The 27,214-nt window shown below is 43.1% G+C and overlaps 1 protein-coding gene across 7 annotated transcripts; it reads left to right on the top strand.

The window, feature by feature from the left end:
- Positions 1-263: 263 nt before the first annotated feature.
- DUSP14 (dual specificity phosphatase 14) lies at positions 264-23,883 on the top strand. 7 transcript variants are annotated; one of them, XM_057715574.1, is made up of 3 exons: positions 264-414; positions 21,405-21,489; positions 22,496-23,883. In XM_057715574.1, exon 3 carries the CDS (start codon positions 22,653-22,655, stop codon positions 23,247-23,249), a length of 597 nt encoding a protein of 198 aa, XP_057571557.1. In that variant the 5' UTR covers positions 264-414; positions 21,405-21,489; positions 22,496-22,652; the 3' UTR covers positions 23,250-23,883. The 7 variants fall into 7 exon arrangements, with proteins under 7 accessions (XP_057571557.1, XP_057571553.1, XP_057571558.1 ...); XM_057715570.1 differs by having other exon boundaries at positions 265-414; positions 22,561-23,883; XM_057715575.1 differs by lacking the exon at positions 264-414 and adding an exon at positions 461-1,106.
- The last annotated feature ends 3,331 nt before the right edge of the window (positions 23,884-27,214 follow it).

The following is a 27,214-nucleotide window of genomic DNA, read 5'->3' as shown; positions in this document are numbered from 1 at the left end:
CAAACCCAGTTTGTAGGTAGACGCTTCAGTGGGGAAAGAGCGGGGTCGTAGGTTGAGACACAGATGGGGACACAATAGGGGCCCCCTGGGCAAAGGTCTGCCGGGGCAGCCGGCAGTGGCGGGGGGAAGGCGCGCTTCTGGGACGCCCCGCTGAGCGGCGGCAGGCACAGCGCGCACGCGCGGCTTGCCCCCGCCCGCGGCGCGCCTCTTACGCCGAAGCCCCGCCCCCTCCCCGAGCGCCCGCCCCGCCCCGCCCCCTCCCCCGGGAGAGGGCGGTGGGGCGCAGGGAGCGTGCGCGCGGCCCGCCCCGGGCGCGGGCGGAGGGGAGGAGGAGGGGTGCGCGCGGCGGCCAGCCCGCAGAAGCCGGGAGCAGCGCAGGAGGAGAGAGCCCCCGCCGCGAGCCCGGGCGAGCCGGTATGGGGCCCGCGGGCTCGGGCGGGGGGCGGCGGGCGGGCGGGTCTTGGCGCTGACCGGGCCCCGGGGCCCTGGCCGGACCGGACGGCTGAGGGCCTGCGCGGCGAACCTGGTTTCTGGAAACTTTGTGCCGGCGGCCCCCACCTGCTCCCGGGCGCTTCTCGCATCCTCTCGGCGGCGGGGAGAGGAGAGGCCCGGCGCCCGACGCAGCGCCCCTTCCTCACCGCCCGCCCCCGCCTCACTGGCTCCTGGCTCGCTGCCCCCCACCCCCACCCCCATCCCCCGCCGGGCTGCTGTCCCACTGCGGCGACGCCTGGGCCCGGGTCCCGGCCCTCTGGTTCCTTCGCGAGCATCCTTTCTGTTCCCCTCCCCCTCCCTGACCCCTCTGCTCCCTGGTCCAGCCATGGCCTCCCTGCCTCCTCGCCCCGCCGCCACCGTTCGCTCGCTCCGAGCCACGGGAGCGTCGGCAGCTTTTCGCATCTTCCAAAGGTTTCTGGTGCATTGGTAGAAGCAACTTGACTTTCAGCAATGCCAAGTATTCAACTTGAGTATTTCTCTACGGTGGTGGATTGGTGTGCGCAGTGCTAGCATGCCTTTTTATTTTTCCTAAGTACCCTTGCTCCAAAGCGAAGTTGAGTTGTTTGTGTGCGAGAGGAGTTGCGTGCTGTGTGTAGCTGCCTTAAGTGGATTGTGTAAGTATTTCATTTAGGTGGATGTTGCCAATGGTACCAGCCAGTGTTATGGTAACTGGGTATCCCAGAGGCAAGGGAAGGAGGAGTGACTTTAAAATGCAGTTCTACTGTGTAGGGATTTTTTTTTTTTTAAGTATCTTGTGCTTTTCATCCAGCAAGACCTCAGGACGTTTAGCTTGTGTTAACTAGCTGTTCAATGTAGTTTTATGAGAGAGGTAGGTAGAAAGCATTACTGTCCCATTTTACAGATGTGAAAATGGAGGCAAAAAGCCAAGTGCTGATTCTTTACTCACCTGAAAGGAGTATGGACCAGAATTCCTGGAATTCCTAGTCCATGAGGCCACTTAGAAGTGTCATGGAATGTTGGAACGTACTTCCTGAGATTGTACAGATCAGTTAAAAGTCACAGAGGCTGAGGCTGTCAGCAGCTCCATGATTGGGACTCAGCTCTGTCACAAAGTTAAGTGATACTGGACAAGTCACAGCTGCTCTCTGCGTGTTTCCAGCTCTTTAAAATGAGGGGAACAAAGGTGCTGTATTCTTTGCAAAGTTGTGTGAGTGTGTCTGGAAGCTCCACTTCCAGCATTTGGTGATTATTACTTGTGGACTCATAAAGGCCCCCATTCTCAGGTTCCCTTTAGAAATTCAGAGAAGGGGGCGCCCCCAGAATGAATAACCACCTCTTCTTCACTAGAGACACCTGAGAATTCACAGCAGGGACAGGCTGAGTCAGGGACCCCGACCTGGGTGGGAGCAGAGTTGCCTGGTGGAGGTAGGAAGGAGCCCTGCACAGGCGGCTTGACACATGGGCCCTATTCCTGCCTCCAGCTCTGACTCATCCTCTGACGCTTGCGGGAGGAGAGGTAGATGCTTGATATTTTTGGCTTTCCCCCATAAAACGGGAGACAGCTTTCTTCATTCCAAGGCTTTTTAACGTCAGTGTCCAACGTGTCTGCTGAGTTCTCAGCTGAAATCTCTCACATTGGTTGAATGCAGGTATGATTTCTGTAATATTCTTTAATACGATTCTTTAATACATTCTATAATATAAGTATATTCTTATCGTAAAAAAACTGGCCAAGTGTGTAAGTCCAGGAAATCCTTTAAAACATTTGCATTTTAGAATGTTGGTCCTGAGGGAGGGATCTGTTTGGTAGATTCTTTTGCAATGGGGATTTTATTTTAAGGCAAGGTGGATTACAAATACTTTTCCCCAGTACCACAAGAATTAATCATTCTCTGTTTAAAAAAAATTAAAACTTTACAGATAAGATTAAAGCCTTCTTTTGAGCATCTGTCCCAAAAGTAACTGTTGCTTATATCTTTATTGGTTTATATGTATTCTTTTAGACTTTTCTAAGCATTTTTATAAACATCTGTTTGCACAGTGATTTTTTTTTTCTGGTTTGCATAGTCTGAAAATCTCTAGCTTTTTTTTTTCCCCTGACTTTTTCAATTTTCAATTGAAAATTAAGCGATCCTGTTTATAGAGACTTAGTTTCTATCTAGAACATGTGGCATGCTTTGAAGTACAGCTGGTCGTAAAGTTTTATTAACCCTGTTAGCATGGTAGTATTTATCTGGACAATGAGCAAATGACCCCTTCTTAACTTCAGAACAGTTAAGTCATTAAGATCCTTGGCGTTACTCTTGGTTGCAGATGAAAACTTTCCCATTTAAAAAAACAAAACAAAACTAGCGTATTCGTCTTTTCTTTGCTTGTGAGGAGCATAAAAGGGAGTGGAAGGCGGGGAGAGTTGCTGAAGCAACAGCACCTGGGGATAAACTTACAGAGCGAATGTTTAAAATGGTAGCTTTAGTTATTTATGAAAGCCTCACTGGGGTAAAGACAGAGGAAGGGAAATGTTAATGTGGGCACAGTTGAAATCAGTCATTTCAGGAGATAGGTGAGTTAAAGTTCACAGCAAGAGTTTATAGGTTTCTGGCAGTCCAGTGGTTGGGACTCTGAGCTTTCGCTGCTTGCGGGCCCAGGTTCGACCCCTGGTCGGGAAACTAAGATCCCACGAGCTGTGTGGCACAGCCAGAAAAAAAAAAAAGTTTATGGGTTTATGTGTTAGACATTTATTGAGACTTTTCCCATGCGAAAGATTCAATGCTAAATCCTGGGGTAGAAGGCAGAATAAGGTCCTTGATCTTATGGAGCTGACAGGCCAGTAGTGATATTCAGAGAGGAAGTGTTCTTTCCCCAGATAGGACAGAATTGTAAGGGTGCTGAATTCCTGGAAACCAACATTGTATTTATTTAATCTTTTTTTTTTATTGTGAATTATAACGCACAGAAAAGGGTATAAAACATAACTGGATAACTTAATTATTTTAAAGAAAACAGCTATAACCATCTTGCAGGTCATGAAGCCTCTTCCCACTCTTTCCCAATGACCACCTCTCTCCTCACCCCAGAAGTAACCTAGCCAGTAACTAGCTTCATTTTTGTGAAAATTATTAACTTTTTTTCTACAATTTTTAATCAACTAAATATTTCTCTCTAAACAGTATAGTTTCATTTTGCCTGTTTTTCACCTTTATGCAAATAGGATCAAAGTAGGGATTCTTGTAAATCCTTTTTTTTGGTGGGTGGGGTCAGCATAATATATATGTATATATGTAAGTGTGTGTATACATACATATATGTATATACACACGTAATTTTTTGTTTTAAATTCTTGCAGCATTATAGCTTTTAAGGTTCATCCATGTCGTTACCCGTAACTGTAATTAGTTCATATTTGTATGAATATACCACAGGTTATCTGTTTGTCATCCACTGCTGATGGACATCTGGGTTGTTTGTGGTCCAGGGTAGTTACCAATACTGCTGATCATAGATGTGCATATCCTCAGCTTTACTAGCTGATGCCTATTTTCCAAAGTGGTTGTACCAATTTACATTCCTCCAGTGGTGTCAGCCTTGAATTTGTAATCCATTGTACTTGCTGTTTAACCACAATATATTTGAATATTTCTTGAGTGAATGAATAAATCTCACCTAGGTGGTTTGATCCCTGGCCCTTCATGTTCCACTGAATTTTTATATACTTATGTTTAATTGTATGGTTTGGAGTAACATACCTCCCAAAGCCAGAGACGGTTTTCCACTCTATGTGGCTGACAAATACCCAATAGAATCCTTCCATTGATCTTTTTTTTTTTAAACAGATGTGTAGTTACAGGGAAATTTAAATATGCAGAATGAAATATTAAAAATTAAAGTGTCTTGTACCTAGAAGTCTTTTAAAGGTTTTGGAAGAATCCTACCTCTTGGGCCACCACATGCCTTGATGTGGTGACTTGCATGGTGCTGGACAATACTTCGCTTGTGCCCAGCTCTGAATTTGCAGGCCATCAGTGCTGGCTTTCATGTGTGATGTGTGCAGGAACCCAGGCCGGTACTTGTGAAAATACCCTCTGAGGACCAGTACTCACATGCTTGTGTACACTTGCGGATGCCTGAGAGGCACCAGCACAGGAATTTCTTGGGAATTCCAAAGGAACCACAGCTTTTTTTTACTATGGGAATAAATGCTTCTTTTGCAATCTTTGAAGTATCTTTTTCTCCAAGTCTTCCTTTGTATTTGACAGTAGAGGTAGTTTAGAATGGGTTTTGATAGAGGGTTCCTGCTTTCTGAGTAGACAGTTGCCAGGTTAACTTTAATTGCCTGTGTTTGGTGTTGCTAGCTGGATTTAAAGCTGAGATGTGTGAGAGGGAAAGAGAAAGAGAAGGTCACGTCAGGACAGTTATTAAATTATGGAGTTCAGGTGTTTTTTGAGCATCTATTGTGCTTGGTATTATATGCTAACAGTCTGTATCTATGCGAAGGGCAGAATTATAATTCTGTATGTTTAGAAAACACCTTTCCACTGTCATCATGAAATTATCTCTGAGTAATAAGATAAACTAGCATCTGGGAAAAAAAAAACACCCTTAAGTAGATTTTTTTCTTGGTTGGAGGAGTGATAGAAGAACAGTAGCCCAAAGAATGTGAGATTTATAATTCCTTTTTATTTCTTCTGTAAGGCATCTTGGAAAATTGGCTAAATTGCTCTATTTTCACTCTTTACAAATCATGAATACTTTTTTACTCATGTACTAATGGTTTTTTTCCAGATTCTCTAAAATAACCATAATTTTAAAAACTACGTATGTATAAATTAGGAGTTTTCAAGAAAAGATACCCACAGGGGGAGGATGAAAAGTAGTGTCAGAACCTCTTAATTTGAGTGATGGGGGGAGAAATTTTATTTGTGTTTTTTGATATTCTTTTCCAAAGGCTGTAGTTTACAGAGGAGCTTCGTTTTCCACCTGTTGCAGGGAGGGGGTGGCGGGGAGAACCCTGGAGCCGAGGTCACATAACACGTGTCCTGTTACGTGCAGCCCACAGCCCTCCCCACTCACCTCTCCACTTCCCATTCTTGCTTTTACACTGACAGATAGTAACCTCCCATGCAGTTTGGTCAGCTTGCCTCTGCCATCTGGAGGTCTCAGTGGACAAAAAGGCCCTTTTGAAATTTATATGCAACTGCTGGGCTTGCTGGTGCCTTGTCCCAGAAGAGTTTCAGCATCAGTGGACCATGGCAGGTCTTTTTGACTCCTCAGGTCTTTGAGTTTGTGGAGCCACAGGAGAAAACTCTTTAAGAAGAGGGTGTTGCTTCTGTTGACTAGTCAACAGTGATGTGACAGATAGAGCACCACCAGAGCCTTCTAACCATCAGCCCAATGATTTGCCTGCAGGATTCTCATGCAGGGTCCTTAGAACCACTTGGAAAAACATTCCTTTGCCATATACTATGATGGCTTTATAACATAATTTCAACCAGGGATTGGCAAATTTTTTTCTGTGAAGGATCAATAGTAAATGCTTTAGGCTTGTGAGCCATACAGTTTCTGTTGCAACTATTTTACTTGCCTTTTAAAACTTGCCTTTGTAGCATGAAAATGCCATAGTTAATATGCAACAAATGAGCATGGCTGCGCTCCAGTAAAACTTCATTCGTGAACACTTAAATTTTAATATCATACAGTTTGTCTGTGCCATGAAATAGTGTTCTTCTTTTGAATTCTCTTTTAACCATTTAAAAATGTATAAACCATTCTTATCTCATGGGCTGTACAGAAACAGGTGGCCGAGCAGACATGGCCCGCCTGGCATAGTTTGCCGGCCCCTGATTTGAACAAGAGTAGAATGAGGTTCAGAGGCCACCGCGTTCTTATTTAGCATGTGACTAGTAATTAGTGGTATAATCTACAAAGAACTATGTGTATCATCTTTTTGTGTAAGACTCTTTCTTTAGGAGGCAGTTAAAGCCAAGGGAATAACTTCAGGATCCTGTGTTCTTTGACTCCTGTTTAGCTAAAAACTCGATTCCTCTCTTTGCTCCAGGGAGGCTCAGACACACCTAGCTGCCTTCAGTATTCGGGAGGGCGGCTGGCCCTCAGCGAGGAGAGGGGTGTGTAGCATCCTCAGGTCCCCTCCGTCCAGCCAATGCAAGAGACTTACCAGGTTACCTTATTCTGCTCAGAAACTCTCATAGGTGCCTAAGGTTTATAAAGAAAAATGGGAAGTTAATTCATCAGTAGTTTACAAATGAAGTTAACTTGGTATAAAAGCACCAAAAATGTGGAAGTGGGCCAAGGGTATGATACAGAACTCCCTGCAGGGAGAAAGTTGAGGCTCACTGCTTGAGTTTTAAAGATGTTGATATATCCAGTGAGACATCAAACGATTAGATGATCAAAGAGTGCTCAACTGTTCACCATTGAGCTCTTAGTCCTGTGAACTTTATTCTAGTTTATAAATTCGTTTTTGTCTTCCTTCAAGTAATAATGAACTTCTAAGGATTGGGATCTTATTTATGAAAGGACCTGAGATTTCATGATTCTGCTTTTCAGAGGGCAGTAATGACTTTGGCAATTTTAAGGCAAACTAACACTTACTTTGGGTTTAATTGCTGATGTGTGATTTTTTTAAGTACTCTGGGTCTACGTGTTCTGACCTACACAAATCAAAGTTCACCACTTAACCAGGAGTCTATGATTCATGTTTAATTTTTACCACTTACTCTTTGAAGATTTAGAAGTATTTATATAGGCTGTGGCACAAATTGGTTTCCAGTTGTCACCAAACAAGCTTAAATGTGATTGTAGCATTTGCAAGCATTTTCTGGGTTCAGGTTGATCAGATTTTTCACACCCAAAGGCCATCTCATTCCACTTAGCCGTTTAGGATTTTTTAGGTGAATATCCAGATTATAGATAAAACACAATCAGACTGACCTTGTGTTCCTTAATTTCTTTTCCTTCATAGTTTTTATTTTCTTCCCGAGTGAAATTTACGTTTTGGTACTTTGTAGATCGGTTGATCTGCTGTGGTCAGATTGTATGACTAATCAACAAATGGACAGCTCATGGAGAAGGAGTTCTGGTCCCAGCGGGGTTACTCATTTTCTGTGTAGAGTCTGCGAAAGCCCCTTAACCTCCATTTACCTCTGATTCCTCAGCTTGGAACCACGACAGCCGAATGACAGGGATCCGTGAGGGGCTGAGTGTGCTCGTGTGGCTTAAACCAAACAGGTGCTCGAGTTTGCGTCCGCAAGTCCTGTGGGACAGACCGGGGCCGACTGATGAGAGCTGTGCATCTCACCCTTTAATGTGTGTACAGATCACCTGGGATCTTGTTAAGCTGTGGTGTCTGATTCTGTAGGTCTGGGATGGGGCCTGAGATTCTGCATTTCGTTCAAGCTCCAGGCTGGTGCTGCTGGGCCTGGGACCACAGTTTGTGAGTAGTGAGGGGCTGTGGGAAAGGGCTAGTGTTCTTTATTTGAAATCGCAAAATAAGGAGGCTCTTGCAAGGCAAGAATGGCAGCATGTTTTAAATGGATTGGAGGAAAAAGCATGGTAGTATAAGCGATGAGACACTTCCCCAAGAAACAAACCACTCAGGTTTTCAGCACCACTGACTGTTTTACTTTGTCTTGACCCTGTGCCTTCTTTGCATTGCTGTGGCACCCACTGTTTGCACCACTCATTTGATTCACCTAATGTGCATCTCTTCTTGTTATTCATCTGTTTTATAAGTGTATCTTCTGTCATCTCTTGAAGATGATAACGTCCTAGCCCAGGGTGATGTCTTCTGTTACCTTGTGTCGCTATATTAGTGACTTGTTGCATCGCACACCATTCCAAGACTCAGGGGTGTAAAATCATTTTAATTTTGCTCACAGATTCCTGTAGGTCAAGAACGTGGACCTCCTGTAGTGGGGACAACTTGGCTTTGCTCCACGGTGGGGGGTGACTTGCTGGCTGGGAGCTGGAATCACCGCGGTGTCTTGACTCACATGTTTAGCCGTTGATCCTGGCTGTCAGCTGGGGGCTCCGCTGGGCTGCTGGCTGGAGCACCCACACGTGACCTCTCTACAAGGTGACTCTTTCTGGCTTCTTTGGGCTGCCTCACAGCATGGCAGCTGGGTTCCAAGAGCCAGGCTCAAGAGAACTTGAGGGAGAGGTGTGTGACATGTTTATGATCTAACCTTAGACGCATCCTTCCTACTGTGCTCTTCTGGTTGAGTTGGTCACGTTGTAAGAAGGTCATGTGGAATGCAGGGTATTGTTGTGGCCATTTTTGGCAAATACATTTTGCCACAGTCCCCCAGCAGCACTTGGAATAGCGTTGAACACGTGGCATGAACTCAGTAAATACTGTTGTGTGAATGAGTGACAAGTAACTTAAACACCCAGGTGGATGAGGACCAGATTAAAACACTCAGTTGCAAATGTGAACAGATTGCCCCCGGTACCCAAATAAATACATGCCTTCACCTTTATATAGTTATTTATAGCCTCTTCTCTCTACTTATTCTGTTCCCACCATGAGAATCTATGAATCTATCCTATGGAACTAAACTTCTGAAGTCTGTGCATCTCTGTCACTATTGGCACGCTTTTTTTCCTGCTCTCATCAAGTGGACTGCCCATGTCCTCCTTTGGACTGTGGTATGTTTCCATCCAGCAGCTGGCTAGCGTCTTAAAGTGATCAGCCTTTGTTAGGCTCAGTTCATGGCCTGGTGGTCCACATGAGGGTATGGAGACGTTAGCCGGGTCACGACTGCACAGGCAGTTGCTCTGCAGCTACACGCTGGGGGAGTATGTGTGGCCCAGCCAGAGGCTGATCCTCAGACTCTTTAGCTCTGTGTGTGTGACGTGTATGTATCCTCTTCCCGGCCGTCATATCAGTTAAGTTATATGGCGGGAAGGGCCCCTCCTCCAAATGGAAGATGTTGAGGTGTTTTAGGAAATTACTAAAGCTTTCCAGATAACTGAGAACAATTTGTGACTTTTTTTTTTAATTAATTAATTTATTTATTGGCTGTGTTGGGTCTTTGTTGCTGCACACAGACTTTCTCTAGTTGTGGCGAGCAGGGGCTACTCTTTGTTGTGGTGCAAGGGCTCCTCGTGGTGGCTTCTCTTGTTGCGGAGCACAGGCTCTAGGTGCGTGGGCTTCAGTAGCTGTGGCACATGGGCTCAGTAGTTGTGGCTCACGGGCTCTAGAGCACAGGCTCAATAGTTGTGGCGCACGGGCTTAGTTGCTCTGTGGCGTGTGGGATCTTCCTGGAGCAGGGATCGAACCCGTGTCCCTTGCACTGGCAGACAGATTCTTAACCACTGCGCAACCTAGGTAGTCCTGTGACTATCTTTTATTTCATTTTATTTTAAGATGAATGTAACTCAGTATTTGTTTGGACTTTATTCTTAATGTTTTATCAGAAAGTTTTTTCCCTTTAATTTTGCCACACTGTGATTTTTATTTGTGAGAGTATTTTTAACTTTTTTTCCCCAGTGGAACACATTTCTGATTCAAGAATGAAATGTAATGAGAAAGGTAGTATTTACTTATTTACAGCAATGTAGGCTAAAAGGCCTCTATTTTTAAAAGGGTGACTTTAAGGTTTTTTGGGTTTGTTTTTTTTTTTTTGAAAAAACTAGGTAAACATTTACTTTGATGGAAGAAGAAAATGTGATTACATAGGCTTTTCATGTATTAAAAAATAAAAAGTGTAGGCCTCCAGTATACACTACAAACCTTTGAAATCCCTACAGCTAAAACTATCTTAGATCATTTTACACAGTCATCTCTAGCACCATTGTAGCCATTTTTCTGCTTATTCAACATGAGGAGAAAAAGAAGTAGATAGAATTTCAGTTCTTTAACTCCTGATTCTAGTGGGCTTTTTTTGTCATGATTACAAAAAAAAAAAAAGCTTCTGTGGCAGTGGGATGGATGGATACTCTGAATAGACTGTGCCTCCAGGTAGCCATTCTGCGTCTGCTGAAGGTATAGACACTGGTGCCCACATCCCAAGAGCTCTCCTGTGCAGGAAGCAGGCAATTAATAGCTTATGCATTATTGAGATTACAGGCCCACTGGGTAGACACTAATTCTGCATTTTATTTAGCACTTAGCACTTTGATGTTTATTATTCAAAGAGACCAGCATCATCCCTGATTTTCTTATAACTTGTTAAAAAAAAAAAATCTCGGGTTGGTTTAGGACAGCTCCTCCTTTTTGTCTTTCACATCCCCCCACCCCCATTCCCCTGGCCAAGAAAGCATTTTTCCCTCCAGGAAGTAAATGCCAGAGCAACTTGGGAGGGCTGAGTTGAACACCACGGACAGCGACCTGGACATTCCTGGGCGTTCTCTCTGGTTATCCTTGTCCCAGAGACCACTGCGCTGCAGTGGGAGCGATGCTGTCACTCAGAGGGCTTCTTGTGGTCGTCGATCCCTCAAACGTGGTCAGTCTATTACTCTCCTAATAGATGTCGTTTCTCCGTTTTTTTGTACATATTCACTAGGTTGATTTTGATACAGCTGTGATGTAATACCCGTGTTTCCTTTAGAAATGAAGCAGACTGGGACTTCTTGTTGTGCCTCCTCTAGGACTGCTCCTTGCTGAGGTCCCTCTGCTATCAGGAGGGCTTTCTGGGTCCTGAAAGGTTTACCCGTCTGTGGCAGTATTTCCTCTTCTGAGCAATGGGAGAAACTGGAGCAGCTCAGCCAGTTTGGGGTCAGTCTTTTCCGTATGCAGCGTTTGAACACGTTCTGCTTAGGCATATCTGAGGCCCCTCTCCTGCACTGAAGGCGCCGGTGGTGTGGGAGTCCTGTAGGGCAGGTGATGAGACTGCAGCCACCCCCACCATAGTCACAGAGAAGCAGTGTGTGGGCTTGAGCAAGGAGCCCCAACACCTTGGATCTTTTCCTGGCCCCGTGACTTGTCTCCTCCAAGTTGAAATCATCTCAGCCTCTGTGAACCTCGTATTCTCTGATCTGTAAGAGGGGCCAGGAGTGTTGGTCAGAGGAGCATCTGTGTATCTGCGCCCTCTGCGTGCTCTCTGGCAGAAGCTCTGTTTCTAAACCTTGGACTCAGCTTTGGCATTTTGAGCATATTTTTGGCACGAGACTGACTAGCAGCAGCAGGGAGGGAGCATCGTGTCTGTCTCACTTGGATTCTGCCCTGAGGACTTACAATCTGCTTTCTTTTCCCTGCAGCACCAAGTACCCTATCACTACCCAACGAATGAGAGTTGACTGAGTGAGCTAGGCTTTCAGTCCACCCATCACTTACCCATGGCCCTTGATGAAGACCTTTCCGCTGAAGAGGCCAGTGAGCCTGGGACACTGGCCTCAGGAGGGCAAGTGGCTTCCCCCAAAAGGATAATTATGTGGGAGACCACAGGACTTGAGTCCCTCTTAATTAGACAGTACCTAGATAACCTGCTTGGAAATTTGATGAGCGTCTTCCACATGGAGGATGGAGTTACCACCAGCAGTTCAAAAGCCTCACTATGTGTGTTTATTACCACGGTGACTCTGCTTTTTATACTCTTAGGATTCTGCCAGGGAAAGACTTGGAAGTGGCATGAGACTGCGCTCTGCTGTGGGACAGGCTGTTCTCACCAAGTTCTGCCCGTTTCCATGTATATCTGACGCTCGCATCCGCACGCAGTTCCTTCTGCGACCACTTCCTTGTTTGTCTTCATGATGTGATTTCACCTGTATACGTCTGTGTGCCTCTGTATCATTGGTCAGCAGGTGTGGGCTCCAAACGAGGGTTGCTAAGCCTGGGTGAGGCAGCTCCCTTCAGGCAAGGGAGGTTTCTGGGGAGAGGCTTGTGGTCTGTCAGCGCCAGCGTGCTGAGCGCCTCAGTCTGGAAGGGGAGTCTGGGCGGCACACCACAGCATCCACCTCTGCATGGTTCTCAGAGTGTGTCCTCTGACGGGCGGCACCAGCATCACCTGGGAAATAAATGTCAGCTCATGAGCCCCCCTCCAGAACGACTAAATCAGAAACTCTGGGGGTGGGGCTTAGCGGTCTGTGTTTTAACAAGCCCTCCCGGTGATGCTGATGCACGCTTAAGTGTGAGAACCACTGCAGCATAAAGCTGTAATTATTTTAATTTTTTATTGCGGTAGAACTGACATAGAACATTATATCAGTTTCAGGTGTACAACATAATGATTCGATATCTGTATATATTGCAGAGTGATCACCACATTAATCTAGTTAATATCTGTCACCATACATAGTTAACAGATTTTTTTTTCTTGTGATGAGAACTTTTAAGATTACTCTCTTAGCAGCTTTCAAATATGCAGTATAGTATTAACTATAGTCACCATTCTGTACCTGACATCCCTGTGACTTATTTTATAACTGGAAGTTTGTATCTTTTAAAGTCCTTCACCCATTTAGCCTCCACCTCTGACAACCAACAATCTGTTCTCTGTATCTATGAGCTCTTTTTTTTAAGAACTCTCAATTTTTAAGATTCCATGTATAACTGATGCTATACAGTATTTGTCTTTCTCTGACTTACTTCACTTAGCATAATGCCCTCAGGATCCATCTGTGTTGTTGTAAGTGGCAAGATTTCCTTCTTTTTTATGGCTGATTAATACTCCATGGTGTGTATATATACCACATTTTCTTTACTTATTCATCCATCCTTGGACACTTAGGTTGTTTCCATGTCTTGGCAGTGAACATGGGAGTGCATATATCTTCCTGAGTTAGTATTTTTGCTTTTGTTGGATAAATACCTAGAAATGGATTTGCTAGATCATATGATAATTCTATTTTTCACTTGTCAGGGACTCTCCATACTGTTTTCTATAGTGGCTGCAGCAATTTACATTCCCTTAAACAGTGCACCAGTGTTCCTTTTTCTCCACAGCCTCACCAGTGCTTGTTACTACCTGTCTTTTTGATAATAGCCATTATAACAGGTGTGAAGTGCTACCTCATTGTGGTTTTGATTTGCATTTCGCTGATGATTAGTGATGTCAAATACCTTTTCATGTACTTGTTGACCATCTATATTTCTTCTTTGGGAAAATGTCTATTCAGATCCTCTGCCCATTTTTAAATCAGATTGTTTGCTGTTGAATTATATGCACTGCTTATATATTTTGGATATTAACCCCTTATTGGTCATATCATTTGCAAATATTTTCTACCATTCCATAGGTTGTCTTTTCATTTTGTTTAGTTTGCTGTGCAAAAGTTTTTTAGTTTGATGTAGTCCTGCTTGTTTATTTTTGTTTTTGTTGCCCAATCCAGAAAATCATCACCAAGACCAGTGTCAAGGAGCTTACCTCCTGTGTTTTCTTCTAGGAGTTTTATGGTATCAGGTCTTACCATTCACCTGTTTAATCCACTTTGAGTTAATTTTTTTGTATGGTATAAGATAGTTGTCCAGTTTCATTCTTTCGCTTGTGGCTGTTCAGTTTTCCCAGTACCATTTATTGAAGAAACTGTCCTTTCCCCATTATATATTCTTGGTTCTGTTGTTGTAAATTAATTGACCATATATGCGTGGGTTTACTTCTGGGTTGTTCCATTTTATTGATCTATGTGTCTTTTTTATGCTGATGTCATATTGTTTTGATTACTATAGCTTTGTAATATAGTTTGAAATCAGGGCATGTGATGCCCCCCAGCTTTGTTCTTCTTTCTCAAGATTGCTTTGACTATTGAGGGATTTTTCTGTTGCTGTGCACAAGTTTTCTCTAGTTGCAGTGAGCGGGGGCTACTCTTTGTTGTGGTGCGTGGGCTTTTCATTGTGGTGGCTTCTCTTGTTATGGAGCAGGGGCTCCAGGCATGCGGGCTTCAGTAGTTGTGGCACGTGGGCTCATTAGTTGTGGCTCACAGGCTCTAGAATGCAGGCTCAGTAGTTGTGGCACACGGGCTTAGTTGCTCTGCAGCATGTGGGATCTTCCCAGACCAGGGATTGAACCTGTGTCCCCTGCATTGGCAGGTGGGTTCTTAACCACTGTGCTACCAGGGAAGCCCCTCCATACAAGTTTTATTATTGTTTGATTTCTGTGAAAAATGCCATTGGAAATTTGATAGGGATTGTACAGAACCTGTAAATTGCTTTGGGTAGTATGGACATTTTAACAATATTAACTCTTCCAATTCATGCACACAGAATTTCTTTCTATTTCTGCCTTTTTCAGTTTCTTTTGTAAATGTCTTAACAGTTTTCAGTGTACAGGTCTTTCACTTCCTTGGTCAGATTTATTCCTAAATATTTTATTTTCCTGATGCAATTTTAAATGGGATTGTTTTCTTAATTTCTCTTTCTGATAGCTCACTATTAGTCTATAGAAATGCAACAGATTTCTGTATATTGATTTTTTTTTATACTGCTTTACTGAATTCATTGATTAGTTATAACTTTTTTTTTTGGTGCAGTCTTTGGGGTTTTCTATACCTAGTATGTCATCTACAAATAGTGACAGTTTTACTTCTTCCTTTCTGATCTGAATGCCTTTTCTTTCTTTTTCTTGCCTAATTGCCCTGGCTAGGACTTCCAATACCATGTTGAATAAAAGTGGCAGAAGTGGGCATCCTAGTCTCTTTCCTGATCTTAGAGGAAAACTCTCAGCTTTTCATCACTGAGTATGATATTAGCTGTGGACTTGTCATATATGGCCTTTGTTATGTTGAGGTATGTTTCCTCTATACCTGCTTTGTTAAAAGAGTTTTTATCATAAATCGATGTTGCATTTTGTCAGGTGCTTTTTCTGTATCTGTTAAGATGATCATGTGATTTCTATCCTTTTGTTAATGTGGTGTATCACATTGATTTGTGGATGTTGTACCATCCGTGCATTCCTGGGATGAATTCTGCCAGATCATGGCATATGATCCTTTTAATATGTTGTTGAATTTAGTTTGCTGATATTTTGTTGAGGATTTTTCCATTATGTTTATCAGAGATATTGGTCTGTAATTTGTTTTTCTTGTGGTCTTCTTGTCTGGTTTTGGTATTAACATAACTCTGGCCTTGTAGGATGAGTTTGGAAGTGTTTGCTCCTCTTCTATGTTTTGGAAGAGTTTGAGGATTGGTATGTATTCTTTAAATGTTTGGTAGAATTCACCAGAAAAGCTGTTGGTGTCCTAAAGTTTTGTTCATGGGGTGGAGAGGGGGGTTTCATTACAGATTCAGTCTTCTTCCTAGTTATTGATAATGTTCACATTTTCTATTTTTTCATGATTCAGTCTTTTTTTCCAATAAATTTATTTATTTATTTATTATTTTATTTATTGGCTGTGTTGGGTCTTCGTTGCTGCACATGGACTTTATCTAGTTGCTGAGAGTGGGGGGGCTGCTCTTCATTGTGGTGCACAGGCTTCTCATTGTAGTGGCTTCTCTTGTGGAGCATGGGCTCTAGGCGTGTGGGCTTCAATAGTTGTAGCACACAGGCTCAACAGTTGTGGTGCACGGGCCCAGTTGCTCCACAGCATGTGGAATCTTCCCAGAGCAGGGATTGAACCTGTGTCCCCTGAATTGGCAGGTGGATTCTTAACCACTGCACCACCTAGGAAGTCCTGTGATTCAGTCTTGATGTATAATTCTTAATAGCAGTCTCTTGTGATCCTTTGAATTTCTCTGGTATTAGTTGTAAAATTTCTTCCTTCACTTTTTAAAAAAAATTAATTAATTAATTTTATTGTCTGTGTTGGGTCTTTTTGCTGTGCGCGGGCTTTCTTTTTTAGTTGCGGTAAGTGGGGGCTACTCTTTGTTGTGGTGCATGGGCTCCTCATTGCTGTGGCTTCTCTTGTTGTGGAGCACAGGCTCTAGGCACGTGGGCTTCAGTAGTTGCAGCACATGGGCTCAACAGTTGTGGCTCACGGGCTCTAAAGCGCAGGCTCAGTAGTTGTGGTGCACGGGCTTAGTTGCTCCGCGGCATGTGGGATCTTCCTGGAGCAGGGATCGAACCTGTGTCCCCTGCATTGGCAGGCGGATTCTCAGCCACTGCGCCACCTAGGAAGCCCTCTTCCTTCACTTCTGATTTTGAGTCCTCTTGTCTTTTTGTATGTGTGTGTGTGAGTCTAGCTAAAGGTTTGCTAATTTTGTTTATCATTTCAAAGAGCTCGCTCTTAGTTTCCTTGATCTTTTTTATTGTCTTTTTAGTCTCTATTTCCATTCTGATCTTTGTTATTTCCTTCCTTTTACTAACTTGGGACTTTGTTCATTTTCTAGTTTCTTGAAGTGTAAAGTTATGTTCTTTGAGATCTTCCTTGTTTCTTGATGTGTAGGCATTTGTCATATGAAGTTCCCTCTTAGAACTGCTTTTGGTCTATTCCATAAGTTTTGCTATACTGTATTCCAATTTCATTTGTCTCGGGTATTTCTTGATTTGTGTTTTGATTTCTTCTTTGACGCATTGGTTGTTCAGTAACATGTTGTTTAATCTCCACTTACTTGTGAATTTTCAAGTTTTAAACGTATAGTTTAAAGCTGATGTGTCCTTACTGATATTCTGTCTGATCTGTCCATTGATGAAAATGGGGTAGTAAAGTCCCATATTATTGTATTGCTGTTTATTTCTTCCTTGAGGTCTGTTAATATTGCTTTATATATTTAGATGCTCCTATATTGGGTGCATAAATATTTATGAATGTTATATCCTCTTGTTGGATTGACTCTGTTTATCATTATGTAATGCTCATCTCTTTATTTTAAAAGGTATATTTTTTGTCTAAGTATAGCTACCCCAGCTTTCTTTTGGTTTCCATTTGCATGGAATATCTTTTTCCATCCTCTCACTTTGAGTCCGGGTGTGTCCTGACATCTAAAGTGAGTCTCTGTGTGTATCCTTACGTCTGAGGTAGTCAGCATGTCCTTCTCTCTCTTTTTTTAAAATCCATAAGCCACTTTCTGTCTTTTGATTGCAGAATTTAGTCCATTTACATTTAAAGTAATTATTTGGTTGCACTGGGTCTTAGTTATGGCAGGCGGGCTCCTTAGTTGGAACAGGTGGACTCCTTAGTTGCAGCATGTGAACTCTTAGTTGCAGCATGCATGTGGGATCTAGTTTCCTGATCAGGGATTAAACCCAGGCCCCCTGCATTGGGAGCGCGGAGTCTTACCCACTGTACCACTAGGGACGTCCCTAAAGTAATTACTGAAAGGTATGTGTTTTCTGCCATGTGTTCATTGTTTCCTGGCTGTTTTGTAATTCCTCTGTCCCTTTCTTCTCTTGCTCTCCTACTTTGTGGTTTGATGATTTTCTTTAGAGTTGTGCTTAGATTCTTCTTTTCTTAGATCTTTTGTGAATCTGCTGTAGGTTTTTGCTTTGTGATTACCATGAGGCTTTTACATAATAACTTATGACAGTCTAAGTTTCAACTCATTCTAAAGTGCTACATTTTTACTCCTCCATGCCCCACATTTTTGTTTTTTTATATCATGTTTTACACCATTTTATCTTGTATATCCCTTAATTATATTTTTACTACTATATCTTTTAACCTTCATGCTAGCTTTATGAGTAATTTATCCATACCACCTTTGCACTGTATTTTTCCAAATTCTATTATATTTACCTCTACCAGTGAGATTTATACTTTTATATGTTTTCCTGTTACTAATTAGTGTCCTTTATTTTCAGCTTAAAAAAGTTGCCTTAATTCTTGTAAGGCCAGTTTAGTTTCTGCTTGTTTGCAAAACTTTAAATTCTGAATGAGAACTTCAGAATTTAAAGTTTTGCTGGGTATTCTTTTTTTTTTTTCCCCCTGGGTATTCTTGTTTGGAAGTGTTTTTCTTTTAACACCTTACATATGTCATGCTACTGCCTTCTGACCTGCAAAGCTTCTGCTGAAAAACTTCCTGATAGTCTTATGGGGGTTCCCTTGTGCATGACTAGTTTTCTTCTTGCTTTTAAAATTCTCTTGTTTTCACTTTTAACAGTTTAACAATAATGTGTCTTGGTGTGGGTCTCTTTGGGGGACCACTAGCATTAAGTCCCACTGTCCACCAGAGCCAGGTGATCTAGAGGTGTCCCCTGGGCAGCAGTCACAAAAATAGGGGTACCAGATGAGTATACAAGTTTCTTCTAGAAGATACCAGAGACTTGGAGTGAGGCAGAGGGAGAATGAAAGATGGTGTCCACCAACCTCTGTTCCCTTGTCCCCAGAGTGTGCCAAAGCAGAAGCCGGCCCCTTAGGCCGAAGCTCCAGGACAAGCAAATAGGCCTGTTTCACGGGAAGACTGAGGGTGTGTTTCAGTTGCTTTTCTGTGTAGTGCCCTGGGGTTGGTAGCCAGCCCAGAATTGTGTTTGCCCCTAGAGCTAGGTGATCAAGAGGTGTCCCCTGGGTGGCAGCGACCAAAACCAGGGCACCAAAAACAGAAGCTATGCTCCGAAAAATACTTGTGCTCTGGAACACAGCAGAGGGAGAGTGCAAAGCTAGTGCTCACCCTCTGTGGTCTTTGGAGAGTCTTACAGTAGACCATACATGTGTGTTTAATTAGAAGCCTGCCCCTCAGGTTGCAAGCTATAACTATTTTTAAAAAGCTGTTTTAAAATGTTAAATATGTACATGTCATGTGAGCCAGCCCTTCCACTCTTAGGTATTTAACCAAGAGAAAGGAAGGCATATATCCGCACAAATACTTATGCATGAATGTTTACATCAGCTTCACTTGTACTAGCCTAAAACTAGAAACAACCCAGTTTCCATCAATCAACTGTTAGAGCTGCACAATGGAATACTACTCAGCAATGAAAAGGAATAACCTATTGATAGGCACAGTTGCATGGGTGAATGTGAAAATAATTATGCTGAGTGAAAGTCTGACCAAACACAAAAAAAGCTATATCGTATGATTCCATTGTATAAAAGTCTAGACAATGGAAACTATAGTGACAGATAGCAGATCAGTGGTTGCTTGGGAGTGGGGCTAGAGGGTGAGAAGGTGGTGAATTATAAAGGCGCATGAGGAAATTTGGGGGCGTGATGGATGATGTGTATTATTTTGAGGTTGTAGTATCTTGAGTGTACACATATGTCAAAATTCATCAAGTTCTACATCAAATTGTATGTCAGTTATGTCTCCACAGAGCTGTAAAAAAAATGAAAATTGAAGTGCGGCGGTTACCTGGGAAAGGCAGAGGCACAAATAGGGGAGGAACACTATTTTTCTTTTTTCAGTTATATGTATAGTCTTTTTTTATTATGGTTTATCACAGGAGATTGAATATGGTTCCCTGTGCTCTACAGTAGGATCTTGTTGTGTATCCATCCTGTATATCTAATAGTTTGCATCTGCTAATCCCAAATTCTCAATCCTCCCCTCCGCTTGACCACCACAAGTCTGTTCTATGAGTCTGTTTCTGTTTTGTAGATGTGTTCGTTTGTGTTGTATTTTAGATCCCACATATAAGTGATCTCATATGGCATTTGTCTTTTTCTGCCTTACTTTGCTTAGTAGGATGATGTCTAGGTCCTTCCATGTTGCTGCAGATGGTGTTATTTCATTCTTTGTTATGGCTGAGTAATAGTCCATTGTGTGTGTGTGTGTATATATATATATCTTCTTTATCCACTCAACAACTTAGGTTGTTTCCATGTCTTGGTTACTGTAAATAGTGCTGCGATGAACACTGGGGTGCATGTATCTTTTCAAATTATAGTTTTGTCTGGATATATGCCCAGGAATGGGATTCCAGGATCATATGGTAACTCTCTTTTTAGTTTTTTTGAGTAACCTCCATACTGTTTTCCACAGTGGCTACACCAATTTACATTCCCACCAACAGTGTAGGAGGGTTTCCTTTTCTCCACACTCCCTCCCGCATTTGTTATTTGTAGACGTTTTAATGATGGCCATTCTGACTGGTGTGAGGTGGTACCTCATTGTAGTTTTGATTTGCATTCCTCTGATAAGTAGCAATGCTGAGCATCTTTTCATGTGCCTGTTGGCCATCTGTATGTCTTCTTTGGAGAAATGTCTTTTCAGGTCTTCTGCCTATTTTTTGATTGGGGTGTTTGTTTTTTGTTATTGAGTTGTATGAGCTGTTTGTATATTTTGGAAATTAAGCCCTTGTTGGTCACATCATTTGCAAATATTTTCTCCCAGCCCGTAGATTGTCTTTTTGTTTTGTTTATGGTTTCCTTTGCTGTGCAGAAGGTTGATTAGGTCCCGTTTATGTTTGCTTTTATTTCTATTGCCTTGGGAGGCTGATCTAGGAAAACGTGGGTACTGTTTGTCAGAATGTTTTGCCTGCGTCCTCTTCTAGGAGCTTTGTGATGTCATGTGTTATATTTAAGACTTTAAGCCATCTTGAGCTGTTTATGGTGTGAAGGTGTGTTCTGACTTCATTGATCTGCATGCGACTGGGGGAGGAGCACATTTTTAATGATGCTGATTGGTGCCCATGTTGTTGCATAAATGAGTAACTAAGAGGGCCAACATGGAAGAGAAAACAAAATAAAAGCAATTTCTAATTGCTCTCCACACCACCTGCACTGCAGTGCCGTTCACGGCTGCAGCCACCTCAGCCGCGCTGCTCTTCACAAAGCTGGCGGGCTCCCTGCGCCTGGCTGGGCTGCTGCACCCAGCCCCACACGGCCGGGGGGACTGCGGGCACGGGGAAGAGATTCCAGCTCGCCTCGCATCTCTTGCAGGCCCTGTGAGCAGAGCCTTACATTTCACTATGTTGCAGTCTCTGAATCTCCTCCTCTCAAAAGCTCATCTTTGGTATGGCCAAAACGGCACTAATATTTTTCACACCCTAGGTTTTGTGTCATTAACAAAGAGCTGAGACTTGGGTTGATGTTTCTTACCAGCACATTCTTTCAATGCTTGTGGAGGTATATTTAACATGCTTTCCACTTCTGGATTTATTCCATTTTCAATTTCATAGTAAAAACCCAGGAGGAATTCTTTTGAACTTCCTGACTGGCCACATTCTTGTCTCCTTGTCTTTCTGCAGATCTGATTTGTATCCAGTCTGATCAGCACTCACTCACTTAGGACGTTCCAGACTCAGGACTCCAGAGTGACCAGACTCCTCACAGGTGAGTAGCCCCAGCACCACCTCTGTCTGTGGAACGGGGGATGCTCTGGTCTGACTGAGATCCCTGCAGGCATCCCTACGGCACCCTGGGTGGGGGTGAGCACACTTCTCAGTGGGCACGGACTGTAAAGCACGTGAAAGACTATATAGACATTATATAACACTGAGTGTCTTTTATGGTAAACACTGTACTAATGAAAGAATACAGATGTTCAAATATTACATTTTAATTCCAACACACATCTTAAGCCGATGGGATTCATCTTGGAGCTTAGAATTGGCTGAGGAAGGTGACGTCATTTAGCCACACCCAGGGTCATGTCAGCTAAAATGTTCATTAACTTAGAGGAATGAGTTTTTGAGACCGTGGCCTTCAAATTGCCTGGGATTGTTTCCATGGAAATGCCATAGCATAAGTATTCACATGTCACAAATATGATAGGAGTTAGCTCTTTATAATTTAAAAAATAGCCAAGGTGACCACAGGTCCTGGCTTTTCTGTAAGTGATCCATTTCAGTATCACTTTAGCCCACAAAGGCTGTTCATTGGATATATTACCTAAAGTGGTATCACTTTTATACCTTTGTTAGATCCCAGTGTCTAGAATTAGGTTTGGGAAAATATGGCCGTCACAGCCGTGGAGGCAGGCAGGGAGTACGTGAAAGAACATGGCCATGGGAGGGATCAGACGTTCCGACTTCTTCCTGGTTACCACAGACCACCACTCCCTTCAGGAAGAGCAAGGCCCTGCAAGACGGTTGTTCAGGGATGAGCTGGGCCTGTTTCCGTCTTTAACTCTTCCTAAAATAGGATGACCTTGTATTTAGTGCCCTCCCCCCTTTTTAATAACAATGACCAGAGTGCGGAGTTTTACACTGATTTTGCGTATCGGCATCTGAGACTACTTTTCCTGTTAATTGATGAAAATGATTTGTCTACATCCTGGAAAGAACACACTATCATAGAAAATAACCATTTCTAATCCTTTCACCTTCCCATTGCACAGCCACTGCAGAAGGCTGTGATGACTCAGTAGCATTTAAAGTACTGACAGATACCTGTATTTTGCAGAAAGGTGACTGTAATTTCTGATTCCTTGGTGGAGGAAAACAGAACACTCTGGTCTTGCTTCCAATGATGCAAGTGTGATTGCTGGCGTCTTCATGAGCTCCAGAGGTCACAGCACGCTGCCACGGACTCTCATGGCCCCTCGGATGATTTCTGAGGGAGACATAGGAGGCATCGCTCAAATCACCTCCTCGCTCTTCCTGGGCAGAGGCAGTGTCGCCTCCAACCGGCACCTCCTCCAGGCTCGTGGCATCACCTGCATTGTCAATGCGACCATTGAGATCCCCAATTTCAACTGGCCCCAATTTGAATATGTTAAAGTGCCTCTGGCTGACATGCCTCATGCCCCCATTGGACTGTACTTTGACACCGTGGCCGACAAGATCCACAGCGTGAGCAGGAAACATGGGGCCACCTTGGTGCACTGTGCCGCAGGAGTCAGCCGCTCGGCCACGCTCTGCATCGCGTACCTGATGAAGTACCACAACGTGTGCCTGCTGGAGGCGTACAACTGGGTGAAAGCCCGGAGGCCTGTCATCAGGCCCAATGTAGGCTTCTGGAGGCAGCTGATAGACTACGAGCGCCAGCTCTTTGGGAAGTCGACAGTTAAAATGGTACAGACACCTTATGGCATAGTTCCAGACGTTTATGAGAAGGAGTCCCGACACCTGATGCCTTACTGGGGGATTTGAGCCACCAAAGCCTGCATCAGCAGCCCCTCGAGCAGTACCAGCACCTGCTACACGCCGTCTGCTCCCCTCTTCACCTTTCTTTCCAAATGGTTGACTTGGTTCTCCCTGAAGTGTTTTTTACACTGGGTGTTCACGTTTATTTTGAGAGAGAGGGAGGGAGGGGAGGAACGTTAAGGGGAATGCTTACATTGCTACTAACATTTTTAAAACTAACATTTTGGAATAGTGTTTATGAAAATCTTTAACTGGCTTTTAATCATTTTTAACACTTTGAACAGTTTAATAAACTGTTTGGTTCTGCTCTGTTCTCAATCTCATGCCTTTTGGCATCATGGGAGGAGCTCAGTGCAAAAAATCACTTTGGGCCGTGATTAACCCTTTAGATACAAGCTTTGCCCAAGGCTGCCGACCAAACAAATGCTTAGGGAATGTTGATACCAGCGTCAGTCTCTACTGGATCAGCCCTACTCTTTCCTTTCCATTATTTAGTGACTCTGTAAGTTAAAAAAACAAGCCTTTATTATTTAGCTGTTAAGTAATTATAATGAAATCTGCTGCAAACACCCTCTTGGAATCAATGTGTCCCCCAGGACTATATTAGCATTATTTTTAATAAATATATCTGCTTAACATATTGAAATCTTTACTGATAAGAATTTCAGGGTGTGTGTGTGTGTGTGCTGATGATGAAAGATGCTCTCCAATAACTAAGGCTCCTTTCTGTGGTAATTATGATAATTACATCCCACGTGAATCATGTCAGCATTTCCCATCCTTGCAGATGGGCAGATATCAACATCATTCACAATGCTGGGGTAGTAGAAGACAGCAGAGTGTACACGCTAATAAAAGGTGCCGTTTTCAGTTGTCTCTTGATAACTGGAGGGCACCAAAGCAGTGAGTCCTCCATCAGAGAAACTGGTTTTAACAAAAGGTGTACCTTTGCTTGACTACTGACACACACAAAAATGCCCTAAACCAAACTTCAGTACAAATGATAAACAACAGTGGCTTCCTTTGTTGAAACTGGGAAATGTCACTGCCCCTCATAAATCTGACAACACATCAGGGACTTGGTAGAAGTTTCTATTAGCTCTTCTTTATCCCACGCTCCTGGGAAACCACTGGGCCAGCTTGTCCCAGCAATGGCTTTACTTCGTGTGCCAGGTAGGTTGCAGCTTGCTTATCCAGGCAAAAATTTCCTAGATTTTGAGTCTGTTTGGCAAGAAGCCCTACATGTAATGCCAGTGGCTGCACATTTCTATAAATTATATCCTCCAGATTCTACCTGGTTTGAGGCAACTGTTTCCCTCTAAATTCTACCTCTTCTTATTTTATACAATTTTCCCACTTTTATAAACATGAACCATTAGTTGTCTAGATGGGAAAATTAAAATGAAATTAATAGTGTCTATGGGAAATCAGAGCAAACCCATAAATACCTCAGTAGCACATGATCAAAAATCAATCAGAAAAATCTGTGGCTGTGGAGGCTACGGCTTCTACAGTGTGAAGGCAGACTCTTCAGTCTGGTAGTCTCTGGATAAGCATCCAAAAATCATCATTGTATATAGTAAGAAAACACCTGGTGACAGATGTTCTTGGTAATTAAGAAAATTTTCCTGCAGAAATCCTGGCAAACACCAGTACTGGGACGTAACTAAGAGTATTAGCACTTGGGAAGCCTAGCACCTTTCTAATCTAAATATCAGAGTTTATTGGCTAAAGGTCACAAAGGGAGGTGTGTGACCTCCAAGGTGTGAGGGGAATTTTTGTGGTGATCCCTGGTGCAAAGAAAACATTTCAGATTTCTGTAACATAAAGGCTCTACAATCTTTTCAAAGCTTAGGAACACACTAGTCATTAAATAAAAGGCAAGTAGAAGGCATCTGTAAATAAGCAAAGAATTATGCATACGCACACAAAATGTATTCAAATAATTTAAAACATGCAACCTATATGGGCTGCTAACTAGTAGCCACGAGTAAATAAAGCATGGATAATATCCTAACATACCTGGTGCTGTTTCCACCTCAGGCGTGTCCAGACAAAAATTACACACTAAGCCGTAAAAAATTTAAAGGCAAAATACAACACCAAAACAGTGCTTAGTAATTGCCACTTAAGCAGGGGGGTGAAGCAGCTTGCACAACCCATTGTATGGAATTAAGTAACCTTGGTTACTGTTTCCAAGGACACTGGGCTCTTGGCTAACAAGCGCTGAGGTGAAGCTGAACGCAGTGTTGACTCATTTTAATAAACCTGCATAAAGAAAAAAAATCAACGCAACGGTGTTCCACGTTCCCCAGATCTTTATTGGTGGATGTAATAAAACACTTCCACTGCTAAACATATACTCAAAGTAGTGAACACTCTTCACAGCAAAGGCTTTTTGTTGATGTCTGCTGTCCTGCCCCGGCCCCTTCCATCAAGTGACTACATCTACCATACTTGGTAAGGTCAGCAGTAATTACACATAGGGATTTTATCTGAGGCATTCTGGATTACACCAAGAAATGGAAACCAATCTGGTTAACAGATGAGCATACTTTTTAAGATGTCACCGATATATGGACCATTGTGACAGAATACTAGTCCACAGAGCATTTCCAAAAAATATCTCTGCAATGTAAATTCTGTCAAATTGGGAGACACTTCTTGTCGCAAAGGTAGGTTTTGTTACCATGGTCTATCATGGAATGTGTAAGATCAGTTAGAAGGCTGCTTGACTTTTGAAGTGTGCCAGGTTGAAACCCTGGGTGCTGCTCAGGCTACAGTGGAGCCCAGAGACCTTGGGCGTAGCTGCTAGAAACTGGCCCACTTGTGTGTCACTAACACCCACTGGCCCTGGGGCAGCCAAGGTAACACTTTCAGAGACAGCGGTCCCTGTCGTTAGCAGCTGGAGATGGTATCATTTGGGGCAGATGAGAAAAACAGATGTACCTCATCAACACGTCTCTGCGTTCTGGCGTGCAGCCAGGTAAAGCAGAAGCCTCGTCAGTACTTGGGAATGAAAATGTTCTCTACCTTTCCTGGAGAGGAGGGAAGTAAAAGGTGTAAGGTGGAACGAAACCATTTCCTCAGGTTTTGTCCTGAGGAGGGAAAATGATCTAATTAATTACGTAAAGCAGCATTTATACAGACAAAACCAACTTTTCCAGTTTACAAATAAAAACTAAGTCTAGGTCAGAGAGCTTAAGCCATACAACGTGAAACACACAAGATTCACAATCTTTTCGTAAAGCACATAACTAACACTTGAGAGAAATGTGTGTCCTAGATTGGTGTGTTCTTCCCAGGAATAACACACCTCTTAACCACTTGGCTTTTTCCCCTGATTTTATGCGTTCAGTTTAAGTGACAAAGAAAACTTCCTACACCAGAGAGCGTGAGCCTTTTCCTTCTAAGAGTCAGTGCTGGTTTTGAACAATTTCGTGCCCTTGCTTCTAGGTCGTGCCTCCTACCACAAATACACACCTTAATTACTCTTCTTGCTGGGCCAGGAGCTCCACCTTCTAACCCTGAATTAATTTCCAGGTTTCTCACAGAGGTACTGCGATATGGGTCCCTGTGCAGTCACTTCTAGAAACTTGGACAGAGGCCTCTGCAAAGAGATTTCATTCAGCTGCCTTTCCAGATCCCATCTGAGAAAAAATACCACGTTCACAGTCTGTGTGTGAGGTAAAACAAGGCTTGCAGTGAAGGCTCCTAAGGGCAACGGTGTTCATCCTGATACACCAAGATTCAGGCCTCTGTCAAAATGAACATTCTTCTCCACTGCAAAGTTCCCAGGCATGCTTTGAGAAAGTTTTCTTGAAAGTTGACAGTCTTAGAAATGAACAAAAAAAGTAGAGAACTGGTTCAACTGCGACAGTAAAGTTGGTAAATCTGCCCTCACCCACCTGCCACTGTCCAGTGGAGAGAAGCAGAATTTTTTCTATAAAAAGAATATCAGTTTAATCACA

Source organism: Hippopotamus amphibius, chromosome 17 (assembly GCF_030028045.1).
Source record: "Hippopotamus amphibius kiboko isolate mHipAmp2 chromosome 17, mHipAmp2.hap2, whole genome shotgun sequence".
Taxonomy (NCBI): domain Eukaryota; kingdom Metazoa; phylum Chordata; class Mammalia; order Artiodactyla; family Hippopotamidae; genus Hippopotamus; species Hippopotamus amphibius.
The sequence above is the reverse complement of the archived record's forward strand: the minus strand, read 5'-3'. Positions and strand labels throughout refer to the sequence as shown.